This window comes from Perissodus microlepis, chromosome 18 (assembly GCF_051167445.1).
Source record: "Perissodus microlepis isolate ML-2025 ecotype Zambia chromosome 18, ASM5116744v1, whole genome shotgun sequence".
Lineage (NCBI taxonomy): Eukaryota > Metazoa > Chordata > Actinopteri > Cichliformes > Cichlidae > Perissodus > Perissodus microlepis.
This window is the reverse complement of record NC_140478.1, coordinates 14,266,991-14,291,334: the sequence shown is the minus strand read 5'-3', so window position 1 is coordinate 14,291,334 and position 24,344 is coordinate 14,266,991. Positions and strand designations below refer to the sequence as shown.

The 24,344-nt window shown below is 38.6% G+C and overlaps 2 protein-coding genes across 2 annotated transcripts in view; both read right to left on the bottom strand.

Annotated features, from left to right (window-relative positions):
- Positions 1 to 1,070: 1,070 nt before the first annotated feature.
- Positions 1,071 to 11,689, bottom strand: LOC146367524 (scavenger receptor cysteine-rich domain-containing group B protein-like). Its single transcript, XM_084912660.1, has 10 exons — positions 11,428 to 11,689; positions 9,809 to 10,132; positions 9,196 to 9,510; positions 8,843 to 8,845; positions 7,194 to 7,502; positions 6,203 to 6,511; positions 5,815 to 6,102; positions 4,366 to 4,689; positions 1,335 to 1,417; positions 1,071 to 1,249 (listed from the first exon to the last, which is right to left on the bottom strand). Exons 1-10 carry the CDS (start codon positions 11,687 to 11,689, stop codon positions 1,142 to 1,144), a joined length of 2,325 nt encoding a protein of 774 aa, XP_084768786.1. The 3' UTR covers positions 1,071 to 1,141.
- Positions 11,690 to 16,833: 5,144 nt separating this feature from the next.
- The window catches only part of LOC146367523 (scavenger receptor cysteine-rich domain-containing protein DMBT1-like), a 23,303-nt gene continuing 15,792 nt past the window's right edge, over positions 16,834 to 24,344 (bottom strand). Inside the window, exons 2-7 of the mRNA XM_084912659.1 lie at positions 22,317 to 22,631; positions 20,269 to 20,577; positions 19,841 to 20,128; positions 17,927 to 18,013; positions 17,029 to 17,111; positions 16,834 to 16,938 (exon numbers count right to left, since the gene is read on the bottom strand). Coding sequence (XP_084768785.1) covers positions 16,834 to 16,938; positions 17,029 to 17,111; positions 17,927 to 18,013; positions 19,841 to 20,128; positions 20,269 to 20,577; positions 22,317 to 22,631 — 1,187 coding nt within the window. The remainder of the gene's footprint in view (positions 16,939 to 17,028; positions 17,112 to 17,926; positions 18,014 to 19,840; positions 20,129 to 20,268; positions 20,578 to 22,316; positions 22,632 to 24,344) is intronic.

Genomic DNA, 24,344 nt, shown 5'->3' with positions numbered 1-24,344 from the left:
TTTCAGATGGGATGCATTTATAAATCAAATCTTCTTTTTGAGCTACAGTTTCTTTGTAGCCAATCAAAATATGGGGAAATGTATTAATATGTGGGGTGAAGGTTGAACCAGGACATAAGGTCCCCAGTCACACTATTGTAGTTGAAATGGGTTTTTGAGAACAGTAAATAATGAATGATTTTTGAAAGCAAAAATAATCTTTTAATCAAAACAAAGTATCAAAACCTCAAAAACAGGACATGAAGAACAGAGTCCTCGATGACAGACTTATCAGAAGAATGTTAATAGAGAGAGATATAGCTTTAGAGCAGGTGTAAAGATTTCTGAATACAGAAAATATCAGCTAAAAACTAATTCGTATTTACTAATAAATTTACCACAGTTATTTTGTTGTTCTGAATTTTATTTTTGTAAAGCAGTAGCAGTTATAAGATACCCTTATCTCGATCACACTGACTTCCTGTGTCTCTGCTGGCAGCTCTGTTCTCACACTTTATACATTAAATGTTGTGAGACAAATTTTTATTCAGTTCCAAGTTACAGAATGAAGAATTTGTTTCCAGTAGATCTTCATACAAGACCATCATTTTCTTTGTAGGCATTGTTTTGATGTGCTTTTTCTATGTACTCATCTCAACTGTTTACTATCTATAATGTCTTTGTCAATAATGTCAATTTTGCAATCTAACTTCAAAGAACATAAAAAATATATGTCTCTGCTTCCATTTTACCTTAAGCAGTTCTCAAAATAGAGATTTGACACATAGTAACATCAGTGCTTACAGAGCAAGTTCTGTCTTCTAGTTTTAGGGTTTTTTAGGGTATATATGTAAAAGGAAATCATACAGTATATACACAAATCTTAACATGCCTCAAGATTCCACAAATTTATATAAGAAACACACATTTGCATCATGTTTTTTACATTGTTTTCACTCTATTCTTCACCTTGTTGTGTGCTCTATAGTTGAACCTTGTCACTAAAGAGCAAATTCTTTTCTTATTGTATTTATTTATCAACCTGTGAGAAATAATATTTGGGTGAAAGCCTCTCCACCTGTGTGTGTGTGTGTGTGTGTCTGTGTGTGTCTGTGTGTGTGTGTGCGTGTGTGTGTGTATGTGCGCGCGTGCGCGTAAGACTCTATTCTATCTCTTCTGCTGTTTCCTCCTCAGCGTGAGCTTCTTCTTCAGCTCTGGAAACATCCGTCTCAGCGTTCTCTTTTTTGGCCGGTTTCTGCTTTTTGGAGACCTGGAGAGACGGGACACAATCCATGTTATTGTTCCTACACAGCTGCTACTTGGTTTAATACATGCTTTTATTTTCTCTGATGTACCTTATAGTAGAAATGAAGGGCAATGTTCTCCAAAAGCAGAATCAGTGGTAGGAAAACATATCTCAGGACTGGAGTTCTTGAATCTGTAGACAGAGATCTGTATCATCAGTATATCATCAGTGAGAGTGAGGTTTTAAAAGCCTTAGAAAACAAATTATATATATATATATATATATATATATATAAAAAAAACACCCATCTCGCCCCTGCGGGCGGTTTATCCTTCAAGCTCGGGTCCTCTACCAGAGGCCTGGGAGCTTGAGGGTCCTGCGCAGTATCTTAGCTGTTCCTAGGACTGCGCTCTTCTGGACAGAGATCTCCGATGTTGTTCCCGGGATCTGCTGGAGCCACTCGCCTAGCTTGGGAGTCACCGCACCTAGTGCTCCGATTACCACGGGGACCACCGTCACCTTCACCCTCCACATCCTCTCGAGCTCTTCTCTGAGCCCTTGGTATTTCTCCAGCTTCTCGTGTTCCTTCTTCCTGATATTGCTGTCATTCGGAACCGCTACATCGATCACTACGGCCGTCTTCTTCTGTTTGTCTACCACCACTATGTCCGGTTGGTTAGCCACCACCATTTTGTCCGTCTGTATCTGGAAGTCCCACAGGATCTTAGCTCGGTCATTCTCCACCACCCTTGGGGGCATCTCCCATTTTGACCTCGGGACTTCCAGGTTATACTCGGCACAGATGTTCCTGTACACTATGCCGGCCACTTGGTTATGGCGTTCCATGTATGCCTTGCCTGCTAGCATCTTGCACCCTGCTGTTATGTGCTGGATTGTCTCTGGAGCATCTTTACACAGCCCGCACCTGGGGTCTTGCCTGGTGTGATAGACCCCAGCCTCTATGGATCTTGTACTCAGAGCTTGTTCTTGTGCTGCCATGATTAGTGCCTCTGTGCTGTCTTTCAGTCCAGCTTTGTCCAGCCACTGGTAGGATTTCTGGATGTCAGCCACCTCCTCTATCTGCCGGTGGTACATACCGTGCAGGGCCCTGTCCTTCCATGATGGTTCCTCGTCTCCCTCCTCTTTCTTGGGTTTCTGCTGCCTGAGGTATTCACTGAGCACTCGGTCAGTTGGGGCCATCTTCCCAATGTATTCTTGGATGTTCGTTGTCTCATCCTGGACTGTGGTGCTGACACTCACCAGTCCCCGGCCCCCTTCCTTCCGCTTAGCGTACAGCCTCAGGGTGCTGGACTTGGGGTGAAACCCTCCATGCATGGTAAGGAGCTTTCTTGTCTTTATGTCAGTGGCTTCTATCTCCTCCTTTGGCCAGCCTATTACCCCAGCAGGGTACCTGATCACGGGCAGGGCGTAGGTGTTGATGGCCCGGATCTTGTTCTTACCGTTCAGCTGACTCCTCAGGACTTGCCTGACCCTCTGCAGGTACTTGGTGGTTGCAGCCTTTCTAGCGGCCTCTTCATGGTTCCCATTCGCCTGCGGGATCCCCAGGTACTTGTAACTGTCCTCTATGTCTGCAATGTTGCCTTCTGGTAGTTCAATCCCCTCAGTTCTGACTACCTTCCCTCTCTTCGTTACCATTCGACTACACTTCTCCAGTCCGAATGACATTCCAATGTCATTGCTGTATAGCCTGGTAGTGTGGATCAGTGAATCGATGTCTCGTTCACTCTTGGCATACAGCTTGATGTCATCCATGTACAGGAGGTGGCTGACAACTGCTCCGTTCCGTAGTCGGTATCCGTAGCCAGTCTTGTTAATGATCTCACTGAGGGGGTTCAGGCCTATGCAGAACAGCAGTGGGGACAGAGCATCTCCTTGGTAGATCCCGCACTTGATGGTGACTTGTGCTATGGGCTTGGAGTTGGCCTCTAGTGTTGTACGCCACATCCCCATTGAGTTCCTGATGAAGGCTCTTAGGGTCCTGTTGATCTTGTACAATTCTAAGCATTCCAGGATCCAGCTGTGGGGCATTGAGTCATAGGCCTTCTTGTAATCAATCCAGGCAGTGCACAGGTTGGTCAGTCTGGTCTTGCAGTCTCGGCTGACTGTTCTGTCTACCAGTAGCTGGTGTTTTGCACCTCTGGTATTCTTGCCAATCCCTTTCTGTGCCCCACTCATGTATTGACCCATGTGCCTGTTCATCTTAGCCGATATGATGCCTGACAGGAGCTTCCATGTAGTACTGAGGCAGGTTATTGGTCGGTAGTTGGATGGGACCGGTCCCTTCTTGGCATGCCTTCATATTTATCTGTCTCGCTCATGTCTGCGGTAGGCTCGCTTAGCATAGGGGGTCTAGCCTTAGGACCCTTACTGGATACAGACACCCCAGGCAGGAATCGAACTTGCGATCCTCTGCTCCAAAGGCGTGTAGTCTAACCACTATATATGTATATATATATATATATATATATATATATATATATATATATATATATATATATATTAAACACACTCCCTGTAAATCGTGCTATTTAACATAAAAGAAATATTAAATGATGGGCTACCAGTAAGTGGCATATAAAATTCTACCCACCCATACCCCCATCACACTTAAATGTCCCAGACACAATGTGGTGGCCACATTGCATCACTGACTGAACAGTAGCTACTAATGAACTACCGACAGATAGGCTTGGAAATCTTTAGACAGCCTTTAGATAGTTATTTTAGGTGTTTAGCTTCAGTTTTATGATATGAGGGTCTTAAAGTGAGACTCTTTTAAAGGACTGGAAAAAAAAACATTTATTAGATGTATTTGCCAGTGTATATCCACAATTTCTCAGGTTCTCAGCAGGGGTTATTTCTTTGTTCATCAGCCGCTCATAACAATTGGCATGGTTATGTTTGAGTTCAATCATGTACTCACAAAAAATACAATTAAAAAATAGAAAAGGAATAAATCTTATTTGTATTCCAGATACTTTCGTAATTCTTTACTGAATTATTGGAGTGATGTTTAAAGAAAACCATGTAAATATGTTGCAGTGAATCTAGTGATCTATGTCATTCATTTACTGCCATTCAACAGCAAATAGAAATGTTGAGTTCATCTGTCTACTTACATATCACAAAGGCATGAATCCACTGAGACTCTCGAGCAGTGATTTTCCTTGATGACAGCGTTATCTCATACACACAGCTGTAGTCGGCATCATGTTCAAGGTCAGCTACAGGAAAACTCAAGTAGGCTGAGTTGTTGACAGATGTCATGTTGTATTTCATATTAGAGCGAGAGAAGATGAGAAAGAAAACAGCTCCAGTATAGTGTACATTAGTTGTGCAGGTGAAGATGAAGCTGTAACCCTTGATGATTTCTGCACCTTCAGCAACCTTGACCAGTCCTCCATTTGGAGATGTCACAGAGATACTGGGCCGCTCCAGTGACACTGAGAACAAAAGAAACAACAAATAAAGAAGCTTTAGTGAAAAAGAGGTACCAACTGATGGCAGAAAATTTCTATACCACTGATTTAATGTCATAGCTTTCAGCCTGTGAGGGTGGCACTGAAGGAAAAAGAGGGAGTGAGGTTGGGGAAGGACTTGCATTTTTCAGCAAGACAATACTATTCATGTTAGAGGAGTCCGGGAGCTGACTCCCTGCAGTACAGTCCTTTTCCAAAAGTCAAGCAGTTGATCTCCTCAGTTCACAGATATTTATAGGCTGTCTATTACAGCTCTAACACACCTGTGTTCTGTGACCTTTGCTCTCTCCAGGACCCAGGTGCTGCTCGTTGTCTTTTCCCTCCCTTTGGATAGACAAATTTGTGTTGTGGTTTTCCTTTCTTGTTTTGATATTGATATAACGGCATTGGGGTCTCTTTGTGTTAAGAATAAAGTCTATGATTTTACCATTTCTGCATTTTTTCATTTCTTTCTTTCTGTCCAGGCTTTATTCATTGTTGCTCCCCATACACTCCCCCAGACTTCCATCTTGGGGACGTAACACTGTTAAAAGGTGAGGGGATGCTACACAGTGGTAAACATGACCCAGATTTTAGGAAGTAAAAATGAAAACTATTTTTCTTATTTTCGTATTTTTCTTACAATCGTATATTTTCTCAGGTTAAACACTCTTTCAGTGTTCAATTGTAAATATAATATTGGTTTATGAAATTTGCGAATCATTGCTTCCTGTTTTTACTTTGATTTTACACAGCAGCCCAACATTTTTGGAAATGCGTTGTACTTGTTTCTCCATAGCTATTGTCTATTACAGCTCACTCGGGAAAAACTCCTGCATAGATGAATATTTTCATGGTTTGCAGATAATATAGTCACATGAATATGATTAAGATCATGTCAATTTTTATTTATTGGTCGCAGTATATATTGGCATGAAATGAAATGTAGTTCATGCCCTCAAAGAGATGATTGGGGAGTGAGTGTTGCTGGTATTTCTTATCTTAATGGATGTGATGTCATACTAATAACCTGTAGTGGGTGTAACAAGTACACAGTATTGGTCCTGTCAAAGAAATCACTGTAATATAAACAATGGTACATTTTATTACCAATAACAGAGATATTAGCAGAGTCACTTGTGGAGAAGCTGGAGCTGTATGAATATTCACACTGGTACACTCCATCCTTGTCAAAATCTACTTGGAGGATCTTGAATGTAGCAGAGTTGGTGGTTGATGGTTTTGTCTGATTGAATGAGCCTGAAATCTGCCTCAAAGTAAATCCTCCTTGTAGAAGCTGTTGGCTTTGAGGTGATATTGAACAAGTGATGCTGAGATCACTTCTCCACTTAACTTTATTAGCAGGATTCATGGAGATTCTGGGCTTTGGGAGGATCACTGAGGAAATAGCAGTCACAGAGAGAGGATTCAATTAAAAATGCTAAAACATTTACCTTATTATATTAATAATATAATAAGAAATAATTTAATTTCTCACCTGAGCAGACAATACCAGCATCCTCACTGTGTGTACAGTCATTTGTCCCAAATCCTCTGTGCTGACACTGAGTCAGAGATCTCTCACTTCCTGAACAGCCCACATCATCAAGCCAGATGGATCCACTTCCCTCACCAAAGCGGGCTGATACAGCAGCACTCTGTGCCGTTCCACAGCCGAGCTCTCTACAAACCACCTCAGCAGCAATTATGTCCCAGTTATCATCACAGACTGTTCCCCAAGTGTTGTTGTAAAAGATTTCGACTCTTCCAGAGCACAAAGTGCTTCCAGATAATCTGACTGGCACACCTAGGCACAGTGAGCATAATATAAAACAAAAACTTTTTTAATGAATGAGTGTTATTCAGTGTGGAATTAGTTCATGACTGCACTCATTTACTCACTCTGCATGCTGAGCTGCTCACTGATCATAAAAAACTACTAAAGAACAGTTTTATTTATGTGCTTCAGTGTTGAATGTTATCATAAGATGTTCCAATCAGATAAAATATTATTGTTTTGACAGTTCACACTCATGATGTTGCTGCTTTCCAGCAGTTTGTTTGCCAGATATTTTTCATGGTCCTGGATCTTTGTCCCAGTGTTTTGAGTTGCGATCACGTATTCTTAACTTTGTATTCTTGTTTGGTTTGTTTTTATTTACAAAGGAAAAAACAAAAAGAAATTCAGAATTGCAACTTGGAAGCAAAGCAAATTAACTTGGTACAAAAGTTGGACCGCTACATCATAAGTGTCACAGGAAAAGCTTTAAGTTTCATGAAGCAAAAAAATGGGAGAAACCTGCGCAAGATTTTGACAAAGAAAGATGTGATGAAGCTACTTTTCTGCTAAACATGTCAGAAACACTGAAATATACCTCTTCACACAAATGCAGTATGAGACAAACACCATAAGATGATGAAATGATTGCAATACTGTATAAATATTCTAATATGTTGATTATGTCTTTATAATGATTATTTCTTTTTACCTGAACAGCTGACACCAGCATCCTTACTGTGTGTACAGCTGTGTATCCCAAACCCTCCGTGATTACACTCAGTCAGAGATCTCTCACTTCCTGAACAGGACACATCATCCAGCCAGATTTGTCCTGTTCCTTCACCAAAGTGAGCAGACTGAGTGGCATTCAGGGCTGTTCCACAGTTTAACTCTCTGCAGACCACCTCAGCATCATTTATGTCCCAGTTATCATCACAGACTGTTCCCCATCTTTTCTTGTAGGTGATTTCGACTCTTCCAGAGCAACGAGTCGACAGAGAACCAGCTAATCTGATGGCTACACCTGAACACATAGAATACGCCTTTTAAATAAAAACTGTCATGTTTATTGTGGGTTTACGGCAGCAGCTATTTGCCAATCTTTGTTAGTCATTTCTGTACAAGATTTAATCATCTGAAGTTCAAAGTTGGAGATACAACTGACCAGACCCACATTTTTGTTTCAGCAGGATGATGAAAAACATTTATCTGTGGATTACAGCTGCAGAGCATTTCATTGCTGAATATGACACAATATACTTAGTATAAGAACTCATTTCAACAGCTTACCTATAATTTTGGCACAAAACACACATTGACACATCTAAACTGAGTGGCTGATAAAACAACGTGTGAAGGACCAATGAGAGCTGTACCTGAGCATATGACTCCAGCATCTTTATGGTGTCTACAGCTGCTCCTCAAGTCTCCAAGCTGACACTGGGTTATAGATCTTTCATTTCCAAAACAGGCCACATCATCAAACCAGACTGGTCCACTTCCTTCACCAAAATGAGCCTCTTTAGGAGCTGCCAGTGCCGTCCCATAGACTAACTGTCTGCAGACCACCTCAGCATCATTTAAGTCCCAGCCATCATCACAGACTGTTCCCCAGCTGTTCTTGTGATAGATTTCAACTCTTCCAGAGGATGGGGACTGAGACCCAGCTAATCTGATTCCTAAACAAAAAAAATATACTTGATTATGATTGTAAAGTTTAGTGTTATTTAATGAAGGCAACAATTTTAACATCTGTCAGATACATTTATCAAAGAAAATACAGTAATATGAAGTTCAACAGGAAAGAAAATGGCAATAGTAGCACAATAGCTACACAAGCTCAAGAGAGTATCTAAATACAAGACAGGTGAAATACCAAAAAGTGAGACGTTTTTGGCTGTTGCAAAAATCCAAAAGAGAATACAAAAACAAACAAACAAAACCAAAACAACAATAAAAACAAATTACACTGGGAGAACACAGTCAAACCAAGGAGAAGACAGCACTATATATAAACACACAAACATGTTATTGAGGACAAAATGCAGTCTTCAAAGACAGATGGACACAGGCTAACAATTCCAAAGCACATCCCAAGGTTAAAGTAACCTTCAAAGTAAAACAGGAAACAGCAAGTAAAAAAAGAAGAAGGAATTAGCACTACACCTAATGATATGTCATGTTGCAGGTGGCAAGTGACAATTCAAAGCTTCACTTTGGCTGTTAGCAGTGGCTCATGGTCGAAGTTTTTCATTTTACTTGAATCTCTCCCTTCCTAATTATATACTTCCATCTACTTTTTATTTTTATATTATTGGGATTTTTTGTGCTTGTTAATCAGACCTTCCTCTCTGTCACGTCCTCACTCTGTTGTTGGGACGGCTGCTTGTTACTAGTTGTTGCTGGTACTACTGTTGACGTTGCAGCAGCAGCCCTGACAGTTAACATGTCCATCAATTTGACACATTTTACTGCATTTATTTCTTTTTTCTATTTCTCACGTAACTTTTCAGATCCACCGTTTCACCTTCTTTGTCCATCATCAGCTACATCTGCCACACTAAACTCTGTTCTACAAAGTGCATGACAACACAGGGGAGGGGCTGGTTGCTGGTTGGTTAATGAAAATTAAATAATGGGCTACTGTTAGTGGTTGTAAGGTGCACAGCGGCCTTTAAGTCATATTTTACATGATCCAAAGAACATCTCACCTGAACAGATGACACCAGCATCCCGATAATGTCCACAGTTGTGCGTCCCAAATCCTCTGTGCTGACATTCAGTTAGAGAACTTTCATTTCCTGAACAAGCCACATTATCAAGCAGGATGTCTCCTGTTCCTTCACCAAATTGAGCTGATCGAGTGGCTTTCAGTGCTGGTCCACAGTCTATCTGTCTGCAGACCACCTCAGCATCATTTAAATCCCAGTCATTATCACAGACTGTTCCCCAACGTTTTTTATAGTAGTATTCAACTCTTCCAGCGCACGGAGTGGACCCAGAACCAGCTAATCTGATGGGCACACCTAAATGCAGAAAACAAATAACCTATTTAATTTTAAATAGAGCATATAGTATATTTTGAGTTTTGATTACTTGTTAATGATGGTAATAATGATGGTAGTTTCATTAGACTCATTTGTGTTTCAATTACATAACCTTTACAAACAAACAGTTATTGACACAAATGAAAAAAATCTAACGTATGAGCTCAGGTTAATCAGTCACCCTGAATTTTAACACAAAATTTACACCAACAACAAACAACACTTCTAGATGATAAAAATAATAAGATGCTGATGAATAATCCTGAATTTATCTCACCTGAACAGATGACACCAGCATCCCAATAATGTCCACAGTAGTGTTCCCCAAATCCTATGTGCTTACACTCAGTTAGAGAACTTTCCGTTCCTGAACAGGACACATCAGTTAACCAGATTTGTCCTGTTCCTTCTCCAAAAAAGGCCTGCCGAGTGGCTTTCAGTGCCGGTCCACAATCTAACTGACTGCAGACCACCTCAGCATCATTTATGTCCCAGCCATCTTCACAGACTGTTCCCCAGCTGTTGTTGTGATAGATTTCAACTCTTCCAGAGCAACGAGTTGACTCAGACTCATGTGGGTTGACTAATCTTATTTGAACATCTAACAAGAGAAAGAGATAATTATATAATATATTTATTAGTTTTTGATTACTTAAAATCAAAGAAGTAATAATGTTGCTGAAAGCAAAAACAGTAAAAAAACAAACAAACCCAAATTAAATAAGGAAATGCAGTGAGGAAATGGAAAATTGTATTCCCCGTTGTTGTTTTTTTAAAGCTTCCTGTGTCTTCTTAAATTTCTTTGAAAATATGACAACATTTTTTCTTTTAAAATTCTTGAATTCAGATGTTTTTAAAGAAGTTGTTTTTGTGTGTTTTCTTTTTTGTGTAAATCTCTTTTTCTATTTACTTTAACTATCAAAATATGAAATAATAATGTAGAAACACTTTTTAAACATTATATTTGTTTTTTCACCATTAGAATTTTCAATAAAAATTGGTTTACAATTTATTCTGCTTTGTTAGACATTATTAAAGCGATGATGATGATGATGATGATGATGATGATGATGAAGCCTTTATTTGTCACGTGCAGTTGACTGCAGTGAAACTGGACCTCTTCCAACCATACATACAATATACAAACAACACATTGGGGAGACAGGTCAGAATAGGTAGCGTAAAGAAAAACAATGAAATGTACAACACAATAGGGCAGTGGCGGAGGAAAAAGAGAACTCTACTCAGACTTAGCTCCTGATAGGGGATCAGTATGAGAACAGAAAACAAAAACTCCTCAGCACAAAAGCACAAGAATTTGATATGCTATACGGCTGAGAGTGGCCGCCCTGGGTTAAAATCTGACCCGCGGTCCTTTGTCGCATGTCGTCCCCCTTCTCTCTCTGATCCTGCTTTCCTGTGCTTTCTTCACTGTATCTATTAAATAAAGCTGAAAAAGGCCAAAAAAGAAAAGAAAAACCTTGTTGATCGGTCTGGTTCCTCACTGGCACTGCTGCTACTCCCCCTGGTGATGCTTCCTGACTCCCAAGCTGGGGCTTTTCACAGCAGAGGTTGGCTGTCACAGAGCAGTGGCCATTTTTTTCCACCTTCTTCTGTGTCTCTGCAGGTCCAGGGTGCTATAGAACCGTGCTCAGCTCATTGGGGGGACCACGAGCATTAGGACAGGAGTGCTGAAGGTGTGCCACCCCTGCCACTCTGGCAGGAGTGTCCAGTGATGGAGGAGGTACAGGTGTTCCATGTTGCTGGACACCATCCCCTGGTCCAGGAGAGACGTACTGGGTTCCGGGTAAGGTGCCAAAGAGGTACTTGCCAGGCTATGGTGGACCCAGGCTGCAACCAGACCTGAGTCCACCAAACCCCAGTTCGTTCAGTGACATTGTTGGTCCACCTGGAGCGAGCAGTTGGCATGGAAGGAGTACACCCAAAACTCAAGCATGTCAGCTGCCACTGGGATGTCCCCTTTTGACGCGTCGCTGGGGTACGAACCCCAGCTACTTTTTATCACGGAGGGTGAGTTGGCTGACCCTCCATTCAACAACACATAAGTCATTGCAGGCGAGCATGGCGGTCTACTGATCACACTCCTGCTCCGGTCTATCGAGTTGGCCAGAAAGGTGTGGCTCTCCTCCAGGTACATTCCCCTGAGAACTTTATCTAAGAAAATAGCTCTCCATTTCATTGGCCCGTTTGCCATACAAGCCATTCTCAATTTAATTTTTAAATTAAATTAAATTAAAATTAATTTAAAATAGTAAGAAGTGTAAGGGTTTAGTCAGGAACAATTTTGCAACCACTCATATTTCATATCTTGATTTTGAACAGAAACGAGTGGGTTTAGTGCAGACACTCTGTGGTGCAACATCTATAGCAATTAACTTTAACATAAGAAAAGATGTAGTACGGAAACTGACTTCATGCAGAGAGGACATTGCGGAGAAAAAACACCTGCAATGGGACTGTGTGGAATTTTCAAAATTTTAGGGAAATTTTTAGAAAAGAAGGTGGACCCTTTTACTAATTACCCAGCAATAAAGCTCAGTGTGGTGCTTTAAGCTATGTCCACATCCAAGTACAGTTTTTTTCTTAACAAGTAGACCTTGCTACCATTCTCTTATTCTCTGTTAAATTAACAAATAGTAGGTACAGTTTTCTTCTTAAATGATCATGTTGTATTCATTCATTTTATACAATTCACATTATGTGTATACTACTTACAGAAAATGTTTGCATGTGAAACAACAGAAACAACAGAAAACTTCTAATGGTAAAAGAGACTGACCTGTAGCAGCTGAAGATGCAGACAGATAAGAGACTGTAGCAACTGTAAAAAGACAAAAATAATTTGTTTTTCTTCTTTGGATACGATAAATAACAGAAAACTTTAATAAACTTAAACTGACTGTTAGTATACCAAATTATATAAAATGCATCTCACCAATGGCCAAATAGAAGACGCTGCTCTGTGTCCACATGACTGAGAAACTAAATGTTTTCTGTGTAAAATGATGCGTGGCAGAAAACTGAAGTTAAATCTGTGGTCTATGCAAATGCTTCAGACTGTATTGGTTTTCCTTTGAAACATCTGTTCATTTCCATTATTTGTCTAAATTAAAAATTACAAAGTACAACAAACAAAATCTGAGAAGACATGTAACAAAGCAGGAGAAGAAAGTAAAAACTTTGTTCATTTCATACAGTTTGGCACCTGCATGAAATAAAAGAAATACGTATGTGCGGCACTAGTTCGAGTTGAACACCTGAATCTAAATGAAATTAAAGATTACGTCTCAAACTATGTTCATCTCTGAATGTTACTGACAGGCGCTACCATCTTTGGTGCTTCTTTTCTTCCAGTTTTATTCTTCAAGTGATCACACAGAAAAAAAAAGTTCATTATAAAAGTTTAATGTTGTGTTCAGCCAGATGGAATAAAAATGCATTGGTATTCTTACCAGTTCTGCGTTCACAAGAGTTAGAAAGCTGAAGTGAAGGTTACTCCTTGATAGTTGTAGTTTGTTGCAGCTGTCTGAAGGCTGCAGGAATTTGTTCCGCCTACAGACTCAAACAGTTGCGATAGTGCAAAAAGCTAAACCACAGTTACACAGATTAACACATCGATATTTGTGCTACACTGTTAAAAAATTAATGACTGCTAACTAAGCTTCTTTCTCCACTCAGCCCCTCTTGTTTTTGCCTCTCCTGATGAAGATAAAGCAAGAAACTACTTTTCTCAACAATATTTTCACATAAAAAAGCCTTATGAATATAATCTACAAAGAAGGCATTTGGATCATTGGAAAGCACGAGCAACAAACATGATGACCACGACCATTTAACATATCTAAAAGTGCAGCACAAGGTCTCTGTCTGCCAAGACTAGTGCAAAGAAATCCAAAGGCTCACAGCAGAAATTGCATCAACAGAGAGAAAGAGATATACTATGAGGGTAAAGCACATGAAAAGGAATGAAACACTTTACACGCCAACCTCAAAGTTTTTAACCACTGACAGTTTTTTTTAAGTGGTAGATGTCTAAAACCACTAAATGTTGCAACACTGCTGATGCATTGCATCAAACCTTGCACCAGAAAGCCAAATGTCCAATTACAGCGCAATTATATTTTGCTCAGATTTATTATTTTTTAACTTATCTGGCAACTTATTAGTAAGGAAGGAAAGCTGTGCATATTTCTGCTTTTTATTTCATGTGAGGAAAATCACAGACTGAAACTCATCAACTCGTCAGTTTATTTCTGATGCTGTCAGTCGAAGTACCTCTCATTCAGTGATAATTTATATAAACCTGCACTGTTAAGAAAATAGAAAAATAATCAGGAGAACATAATATTCACTGGGACACCAGTGAAATACTGTCAATTAACAGAAACTTACCATTATGAAAAATAAGAAATGTTATTAACAGCTTATGTATACGTGCAGATTTTGTTTGTAAATTCAAGAATTTACATTTGTAAAAACAATGAAAATATGGTTGAACACTGTTATATTACAAGTAATCAGACTTAGAGTTGCAGAAAATCACTGTTGACAAATCTTTAGTCCATGATTAATGTAATAAAATGATATACAATCCATCAAAAGTCACAGTACTGTTGTTACACTATTAACAGGATTTATAATGATCTCTACTCTACATTTTTGATTATATCAAGTGTAAATGGGTTTTTACATGTATTCTGACAAAGTAAAAGGGGTTTATTCTTTAGGAAAAATCCAGAAAATTTTACTGTAATAACAAAATATTCTTAATTACAACTCTTATCAAGTACATACTCAGTGATCAGGTATGGTTATTTAACATCAATTTCTGTTAATAGAACACAAAAGAAAACTTTTAACAGTTTACTATAAAAAAATAAAAGAATTCTGTTCCAAATGACTTTTACTGAGCTTTACTTAGAAACAAAAAAATCAAACCATGTAGCAATTAAGCCAAGGATACACTAAATTTAGAATCATGCTAAATATAACAGGTTTGGATACTTGTAAACAGTAATGTTTCAATCCAGGTGTTCAAGTTTTCTGTGAACACAATGACATTGTTGCCCATCCTCAAGGAAAGAAAAGTTAAGACCAGGGCTCACTCCTAATAAATTTGTTTTTCTTCTTGGTAGCATCGTTGTCAGTACTGGTAGAATAAGTGATATAATCAGTCTATTCAGGTTGCACAGTGAGTGTAACTCAACCAGGATCACACGTCGATAGGTGCAGTTTTGGTTTAGTTTGCCGTTTATCTCAAGAGTGTGGTAGAGACACCAGGGGACAGACTATCACATGAGAGAGCGAGAGTAAGGGAGAGAGTTTGAACAGGATAAGACAGGCTTTCGACTGTGCGTGTGGCTCCCTTGTGGCCAGAGAGCGCAGTTGCACTATTGAGCACAAGGTCCAGAGAACGGCTGCAGAATGGTGTCAGTTGTGCGGGTGTCTAAGGAACGTATTGACCCTTTTAAGTCATTTATTGAATCTGCTTATGCATAAGTGCAATGTTTATAAGTCTGTTCACTATGTGGTTTGTTCATGCAGCTAAGGCTAGCTGGTGTGTTACACACTGGTAAGCTAAAACGATTTTGGTGCTGTTATGTAGCATTATTATATTTACAATTAATAATAGGCACTGTTTGGTTTTGATCATTGTGTGAAACATATGCGCAAAGATGATCATATATAGGAAGAGTCATTCGTATTTCTGGTTATAATGTTAGACAGTTAATTAGTCATAAATTATGATTTGAATGTTTATTGTATTCAGAATGATTATGCAATTGTGATCCCTCATGAAATGTGTAATGAGATGAACACAAATGTAATGCCAGTACTCAGAAGCCAGCAGGTTAAATTAAAACTAATCTTTAAGTGACCTGAAAAAGAACAAAGGTAATAGGCTATAAATAAATACACACAAAGTGTGTCAGGAAGTTATTAAAAGATTATTTAAATGTGTTTTAGCAACACCAGCTAAGGGAATTTCATCCCTAGGGTAAATTCAAAGCTACACAGGTTTGGCCTAATGGTGTCCTCAAATTAATACAAGGTTGGGATCAGGGGTGGATCAACTGTGGTCACATGGGGTGGCATGTGCCACACTAAACTAATCTCTTACCACCCCTAGCGCCTCCCTTTTTTTTACATAACGACAATGTTGTTTATTATTATAAGTCAGCATTACTGCATTGAGCAGTTCTGGGTTTAATTAACACTGTATATAAATTTTAAAACTGAATACACTGCATAATGTCCCCTGTCTCCTGAAAAACGTTTCAGCCCATAGCGTCCCCTTCAAACATTTTTTTTTCTTTGTTGTCAGTGGCAACCGAGGCACTGGTCTGATTGGCTCCAGAGGACGTTTTAAATCAGCACTGTGGGCATTTCAGATTTCAACACAGACGGTTAATTGGTTCACTATAAAAAAGGCATAAAGGTAAGTGTTATTAGTCCAATAAATCCTGAAAAACGAGGAAACGAGGAAAAAATGTTGAAAGCTGCAGTTATCATAAAAAATGTGATAATGGTAAGGCAAACTTTAATTTGAGTAAACCAATGCATTTTAGTTTTAGTAGTAACAGTAATGTTAAATCTGCATTTACATAATTTCAGAAACTTCTGAGACATCTGAAGAGAAAGGGAGGTATCACTAATTTGTTCCACAGAGAGGAAGGATCAGGAAGACAAAGCAGATGTAGTTTCGGATAGCATAACAGGAGAAAGTGACGATGCAAAAAGAGAAGCAGAACAAGCTGTGCTAGGGCAAAAAGCTGAGCCAGGGCAAGGAATTGAAATGGGGAAAGCAACAGAGGACGAAGAAATAGATATATACTTCAAGACAGAGGAGTGGATAGGGTCAGACAGCAGAGGGGAGTGAAAAGTGAAAAAAACTCTGATGATGTAATGGATAGTCATTGCCAGAAAGAGGTACTTGATGACCATACGTAAAGACAATAGCAGAAATTCTAATGACCCTGTGATTAAAAAGAGATACATTTTTCCTTGTTGCTGGCTATTTGAGAAAAGTATTGAACTTCATTTCAAAAGGTTGAATATTCCAAACTGTGGCCTTGCAAATGTCCCATAATCCATAATGGCCTACAAAAGATTACAAAAGATTAACTACAAAAATACAAGCCTGTAATGTTACAGACATTTACAAATTTGCTATATAAATTTGCATTTTGGCTATAGCAAGAATAATATAGAATGTGAATATGTGAAAAATAGATTGTGCATGCATGCAGCTTAGAGGGAACAGTGGTCGTGTGTAAGATTCTATTTTATTTCTTCTGCTGCTTCCTCCTCAGCATGAACTTCTTCAGCTCTGGAAACATCCGTCTCAGCGTTCTCCTTTTTGTCTGATTTCTCCTTTTTGTTGACCTGGAGAGACGATACACAATCAATGTTACTGTTCCTACACTTCTCAGCCACTACTCAGTTTAATACATGCATTTTTTTACTCTGAGGTACCTTATAGTAGAAATGAAGGGCAATGTTCTCCAAAAGCAGAATCAGTGGCAGGAAAACATATCTCAGGACTAGAATTTTTGGATCTGTGGAAAGAGTTTTGTATGATCGGTTATTATGAAACAAAGATCACTGGTTTTAAAAGCTTTGACATGAAATATTTGAAAACTTCTCATACATCATTTATGTTAACATTAAGGCGAAATGATCGCAAAAGTCTCCTTACCATCAATAGCTCGCCATCCTAGACACACGTGGTTTAGGAGGCGTGGCTAATGATGGCCAGTATGGTGGCGTCATTGAAACATGGATATGTTTGGTAGTCTTTAGCTAGTTAAACAATTCTTGTTATTTTACCTGCATCACAATTATATGATCTTAAAGTGAGAGTTTCAGGTTGATTTTGAAAGATTCAACAAAAATATTGAATGTGCTGTGAAGGAAATACTATTTTATAGCCACAGTCTTCAGCAGGTGTGGTTTGTTTCTTTGCTCATCAATTGCTCATACTACAGAGCATAGTTAGTGAAATTGATTGTACAGTTAAAAAACAAACCAAAAAAGTCAAATTCTTATTTTTGATTCAATGTTCTTTCTTTCTTTATCTTTTACTACAGTGATGTTTAACAGCATCCATTTCAATATGTTTCAGTTAATCTACTAGTTATTCAGTTACTGCTCACAGCAATTAGAAATGTTGTGCTGTCTACTTACATATAATGATAATGTGAACTGACGATGCCTCAGGAGAAGTGAATGTTCCTGCTGGAAGAGTCATCTCATATAGACAGCTGTAGCAGCCGATATATCCGATGTTAGCTACAGGGAAACTAAAGGAGGCTGAGTTGTTGACAGTTGGCTTGGTGTTTTTCATGTTGGTATTATAGAAGATGAGACTCACCTCCTGAATAGTTGTCATTAATTGTGCAGGTGAAGATGAAGCTGTAACCCTGGATGATCTCCTGACCTTCAGGAAACTCAACCAGTCCTCCATTTGGAGACATCACAGCATCAGTGACACTGAGAACAAAATAAACAACAAATAAAGAAACTTTCAGTCTGTGCAGGTGACACTGGAGGAAAAAAGAGGGAGTCCTGTACATATAAATCCAACCAAGGGGGGGACAGATGTTTGTGAGGTTGGTTCAGCCTGGTGTAGTGAAGCAGGTGCACACATCTATGCCAGATAGATGTGTGCGTGGACACTGGAATAGTTAAATTTTTTTTACCATCACATGTTTAATGAAGAATTTGTATTCACTGACATTCACTCTTTACATATATGCCAGATTTAGTTCTTTTTCAGACTGATATCTATCAACACCTCAGGCATTTTGTTATATTCACATAGATCATCGCGATGATGTTGTTTATTATATTGCTCTCTTTTTCTTTGCTTGTCTTCTCTTTTTTCTTTCTCAACAGGTGATCCAGGTGATTGATATATGTATTTTTTGTCTGTTTGTTTTGTTGGTTTTTGCCCTTTATCACCGTCCCTCTTGCCTTTAGACAACAATTCTGATGGCAAAAGAACCAAACGGGACAGGCAAAAAAACCCAAAAAACAAACAAAACATCTCAGGCATTTTAAATAGCAATTTTTCTAACAATGTGCATTTGTTCTCATGCAAGCATCAGTTTTCTTTTAGCCTCTCCTGCTTTTGGATGATATATATTTTTTCAGTCTATCCTGGAAAATGAACTGCTTGTGGACAACGAGACAAGCAGATTGACAGGTCAGTAATATGAGTTGGTATGAAAAGAGCATCTTAGAGACAGAATTTCTCAGAAGTTAAGATATGCAGAGATTCACCTGTCCATTGGCAAAAAAAAAGCATCTAATAAAAAGGCATCTGTTTCATAATAAAGTTTGTCAACGTAAAATTGTTAAGACTAAATATCTCATCACCTAGAGTACATAATCTGTCATAAACTGGCTGTGCGCAGGCAGCAGAAGGACCCAAACGCAAACTCTCAGAAACAAAACTTAAACTCAAAATGCAGCTTTATTTGCTGAACGGCAAAAACGCAATACAAAAACTAAACTGAGAAGGCTAAACTTGGAGACACAGGGAGACGCACAAAACTATGAGAGAGGACGCGACACGGAACTGAGGGAGACACAGACATAAATACACAGAAAGATAACGAGGGACGTGGGAGCACACGGGGAAGACAGCTGACACAAATAATCATCACGAGGCAGGACAGGAGCAAACACAACATGATGTACACTGACAGGAGACTGTCAAAGTAAAACAGGAAGTACACAGAGATGCAGACTGGAGGGGGAGAGAGAACACAGAGGAGCACGAGGGAGAGCACAGACATGACGAGCTGGGGAAACATGATGGAATAAAACACGAGGAGGGGAAAAAAGGCACAAGAACTCACAATTAAATAAACACAGACACACAGAGGGAGACAGAAGGCAAAGACACAAGGGGGAATCTATAAGCAACATCTACACAGAATAACCTAGGAACCATAGAATTAACCTTTAGGACAACAAGTGGACTTAAACATAATACAAAAACGGCAAGAAACACAGCAAAACTCAAAACACTTGGTCTAAAGACCCCGGACCATGACAGCATCAGTAATATCATGAAAAAGATTCAGAGAATCTGAAGTAATCTCTGTGCTCAAGGGACAAGGCTGGAAATCCAAACTGGATGCCCGCGATCTTTGAGCCCATGCATTATCATGACAGAATCATTAGGCACAGTTCTGTCATAGAAATCACTGTCATAGAATAACAAGTAAACAGTATTTTTCCTGTCACTTTATCACTGTAATATAAAGAATTTTATTACCAGTAACAGAGATGTTGACAGAGTCACTTGTGGAGATGCTGGAGTCGTGTGAATATTCACACTGGTACAATCCATCCATGTCAAAATCTACTTGGAGGATCTTGAATGTAGCAGAGTTGGTAGTTGATAGTTTTGTCTGACTGAATGAGCCTGAAATCTGCTTCAGAGTAAATTCTCCTTGTAGAAGCTGTTGGCTTTGAGGTGATATTGAACAAGTGATGCTGACATCACTTCTCCATTCAACTTTACCAGCAGGAATCATGAAGATTCTGGGCTTTGGGAGGATCACTGAGAAAACATCAGTCATGGAGAGATGATTCAATTAAAAATGGCAAAACATTTACCTTATTATATTAAGAATGATACATTATAAAGATTATTATTGTTATTATTATAAAGAATTATGATTATATAAAATAATTTCTCACCTGAGCAGACAACACCAGCATCCTGACTGTGTGTACAGTCATGTGTCCCAAATTCTCTGTGCTGGCACTCAGTCAGAGATCTCTCACTTCCTGAACAGGACACATCATCAAGCCAGATGGATCCACGTCCCTCACCAAAGCCGGCTGATACAGCAGCACTCTGTGCCGTTCCACAGTCGAGCTCTCTGCAAACCACCTCAGCATCATTTATGTCCCAGTTATCATCACAGACTGTTCCCCAAGTGTTGTTGTAAAAGATTTCAACTCTTCCAGAGCACAAAGTGCTTCCAGATAATCTGACTGGCACACCTAGGCACAGTGAGTATAATAATACATTTAAAAAAAGAACATAAAATTTTTCATAGACTGTTATTCAGTGTGTAATTAGTTCATGACCTCATTCATTAATTTGCTCAATAAAAACATACTCCAAAAAAGTACGGTCCAAAAAAACATACTAAAGGATTATTGTAGGGTCTTTCCGTTACAGTATGAAGTGCCTTGAGGAAACTGTTTTTGAAATTGAAATTGAAATTAACAGTTTTATTTCTATGCTTTATGCTGAGCTCACATTGCATTGTTAAATGCTACTATAAGATGTTTCAGTAAAATATACACTATTGATGCTCCAGCAGTGTGTTTGCCAGGCTGTGAGGAATGTTAAATGATTAACAAGAAAAATATACACACAGAAAAAAAAAAGAACATTTGGAACTGTGGGCATGGAAGCAAAATGAATGTGTTACAAAAGCTGGATTTTAAATTAAACACAAACTTTAGCTTTCGTAAAGGAAGTTTAACCAAGAAAATTATTTAAATATAGAAAATAAGTATCATTTCAAATCATGTGGAATTTCATATAAATATAGTCTATAACTTTAATTTCTTTAGCCCAGATAATTAAACTTTTCAGTTATATAAAATATGTGAATTTTGATTCTCCCGCAGTTGTCACTACCCAAACTGTCCCCAATTCCTAAATAACCAAATTTCACCTGTTGCCAAATCACTTTTTATTGGTTGACATGATGCACTTTTACACTAATATGAAAGCGGTGGCATTTTTTTCTTTTTCTTTTGTTTCTTGCGCTGTCCTTATAAAATACAGTTTTTACCGTTTGTTCCTCACTAAACGTGACGATAATATTCTGAAAAAAACATTGCGCATATTTTTATGATGATAACTCTGGTTTTAGCAGCCTATCAATAAAATGTAAAAACTTGTGTAAAGTTTGAAGTCCAAACTTTTAACACAAGTTGAAATGGAGATTCAGCGTGGCTGTAGCTCGTTGCTATTGCATCTTAGATCAGTCATGTTTTACAGAGGCTGTAAATACTGGCTTATTTTAATAAAGAACAAGACTAGAGGTGGCAAGAGATTCATTTAGGATGGCACATGCCACCCCTGTAAATCCGCACCTAACCACCTTGTGTTCCAGCACAGCTTTCATGCAGACAGAGGGGGTTGTAAGTAATCCAGAGAAGTCGGAACACCTGTTGGAATTAGTAGCACCAGCTTTCAGTCCTTGATCAGCTGCAGAACAGCTTTAGCCTCCTAGGACCTGGCTGTCATTTAGACCAAAATACTCAATTTTGCTCTACAAGGGCCTGGTATCCACTTAAAAGGACATTATACTGCTACTGCAGTAATTTTGATAGAACATGTTCTATCAAAATTTTACACGAACATTCTCATATGTATCTCTCATTTTTCATAGAAACAAAAATCAGGTAAAAGAAATCTGGTAATTCTGTTTTTACATTCGTTGGGCCCCAATATGCCCAAATATCAAAGAGAAATTTAAAATGCATGCCCTGGAAGAGTTCAGGTCTTAGGAGGTTAAATTGTGAACTTTGAATTTTGTCTTCCCTGAAAAAGGCCTTTTTGTATGATTCTGATATGTACATTATTTTTTAGTTTTGGGCAGTTCACCACCTAACTTTGTACAATTTCAAGCTATTCACTGGACTTGAACGACTTGAATTGCAATCAATAAAAATTGGGGTGTTGTAAAATTTTTGACTGGTAGCGTACATACCCCCCTTACCTGAACAGATGACACCAGCATCCTTACTGTGTGTACAGTCATGTGTCCCTAATCCTCTGTGCTGACACTCAGTCAGAAATTTCTCACTTCCTGAACAGGACACATCATCAAGCCAGATTTGTCCTGTTCCTTCACCAAAGTGAGCAGACTGAGTGGCATTTAGGGCTGTTCCACAGTCTAACTGTCTGCAGACCTCCTGACCATCATATAAGTCCCAGCCATCATCACAGACTGTTCTCCAGCTGTTCTTGTAGGAGATTTCAACTCTTCCAGAGCAACGAGTGGACCCACAACCAACTAATTTGATGAGTGGACCTAAACACACAAAAGAAGGAACATCCACTTTAAACAGACCACACAGCATGTTTGTAAAACTTTCTTTATGACTTCAACTACTTGAACATGTTGATGTTTCAATAACATAAAATTTATTCAAACACACAAATGAGAAACGCCAAAACATAGTCACACTATAGTTTTTCAGACAGAGCTATTTGCAGGTTTAACATACAATCTCACCTAAACAGATGACACCAGCATCCTTATTGTGTGTACAGTTGTGTGATCCAAATCATCTGTGCTGACACTCAGATAGAGAACTTTCATTTCCTGAACAGGACACATCATCAAGCCAGATTTCGCCTCTTCCTTCACCAAAGTGACTGAGTGGCATTCAGGGCTGTTCCACAGTCTCTGCAGACCACCTCAGCATCTTTTATGTCCCAGTCGTCATCACAGACTGTTACCCATTGTCTTCTATAGTAGTATTCAACTCTTCCAGAGCACTGAGTGGACCCAACTAATCTGATGTGTGTACCTGAACACAGGGTACATGCATTTTAAATACAATATTTTTTTTCATAGTTATTGCTTATTTAGAACAGCAGCTTTTCAAACATCTTTGTTAGAGTCATTTCTGTGTAAGGTTCAGTCACCTGAAGTTCACTTAATTGTAAGCAATAATAATTAAACAGGACAACTGAAGGAAAGAAAGTAGAAGCTAAATGAGCTAAAAGCTCAAAGGGAAACACAGAAGGCAGAAAATAAGAGAAGTAACTTAAATCCAGTGGAAACCAAAGTGGACATGGCACACTTTGTACCACAGCAGCATGTATGACAAAGCTGTTGGAAAATTTACAGTGAATGAGAAACGCTAATGGATAACAGACGTTAAAAGCTCACTCAAACACACAGTTGATAATGCAAAAAATAGCAATAGGCACATATAGTCACACACCAGCTTTTCTAAGCTATTGTAATTCTTACAAGTAACAAATATATTTCTCTCTGGATCACAGATGTATGGACCATACAAAATTGCACTTTTTATATTTCTAAACTGATTTTTAATAGTTTTTCAAAAAGATTCTTAATATCAGTATACAATTCAAAGGAGCTTGCAAAGAAAAGCGTCTGATGACCTGGATGACTGAGAACCTTCACAGACATCAGTATACAATTAATTATTAAGTAATTAAATGATTTATCAAATAATTTCCACACCTTTTCAGGTTCTCCATATTTGATAAGGTGCAGGAAAAGTTGTCGCAAGTAGCCTACGGCAAAACGGAGGGTGGAGGTGTAAAGTGTCTGTAATTGATAACTGTGTGGTACAAACAGGACCAAGGTTTGCCTTCTTATGCATGAAAGTCTAACAGTAAACAGTTAATAAAGGACAGTGAGATGTCCTTTAGTAAATGAATAAAATGTTTGTTTTGGATGGTCAGCCATAGGTCCTTTAACTGTATGCTGCTCTTGTAAGATGCATACTGTTTGTATTATAAAGACACATACAGCTTCCTAAACACCTTGATATCACTTTGAACTGAACCTGTTTGCAACTTGATGTAATTTACATATGATCTGGACATTATATTCACTTAGATGTAATGAGCCCTGCTTGAATTTTTGTGTTTATGCTTAGTTGTTATGTCTGCTGTCTTCTTGCTTATTTTGATTTTTCAAAAAGTATATTAAAATATTAATTAAAAACTCAGCTGAATTAAAAGGCTGAACAGTGTGTGATAT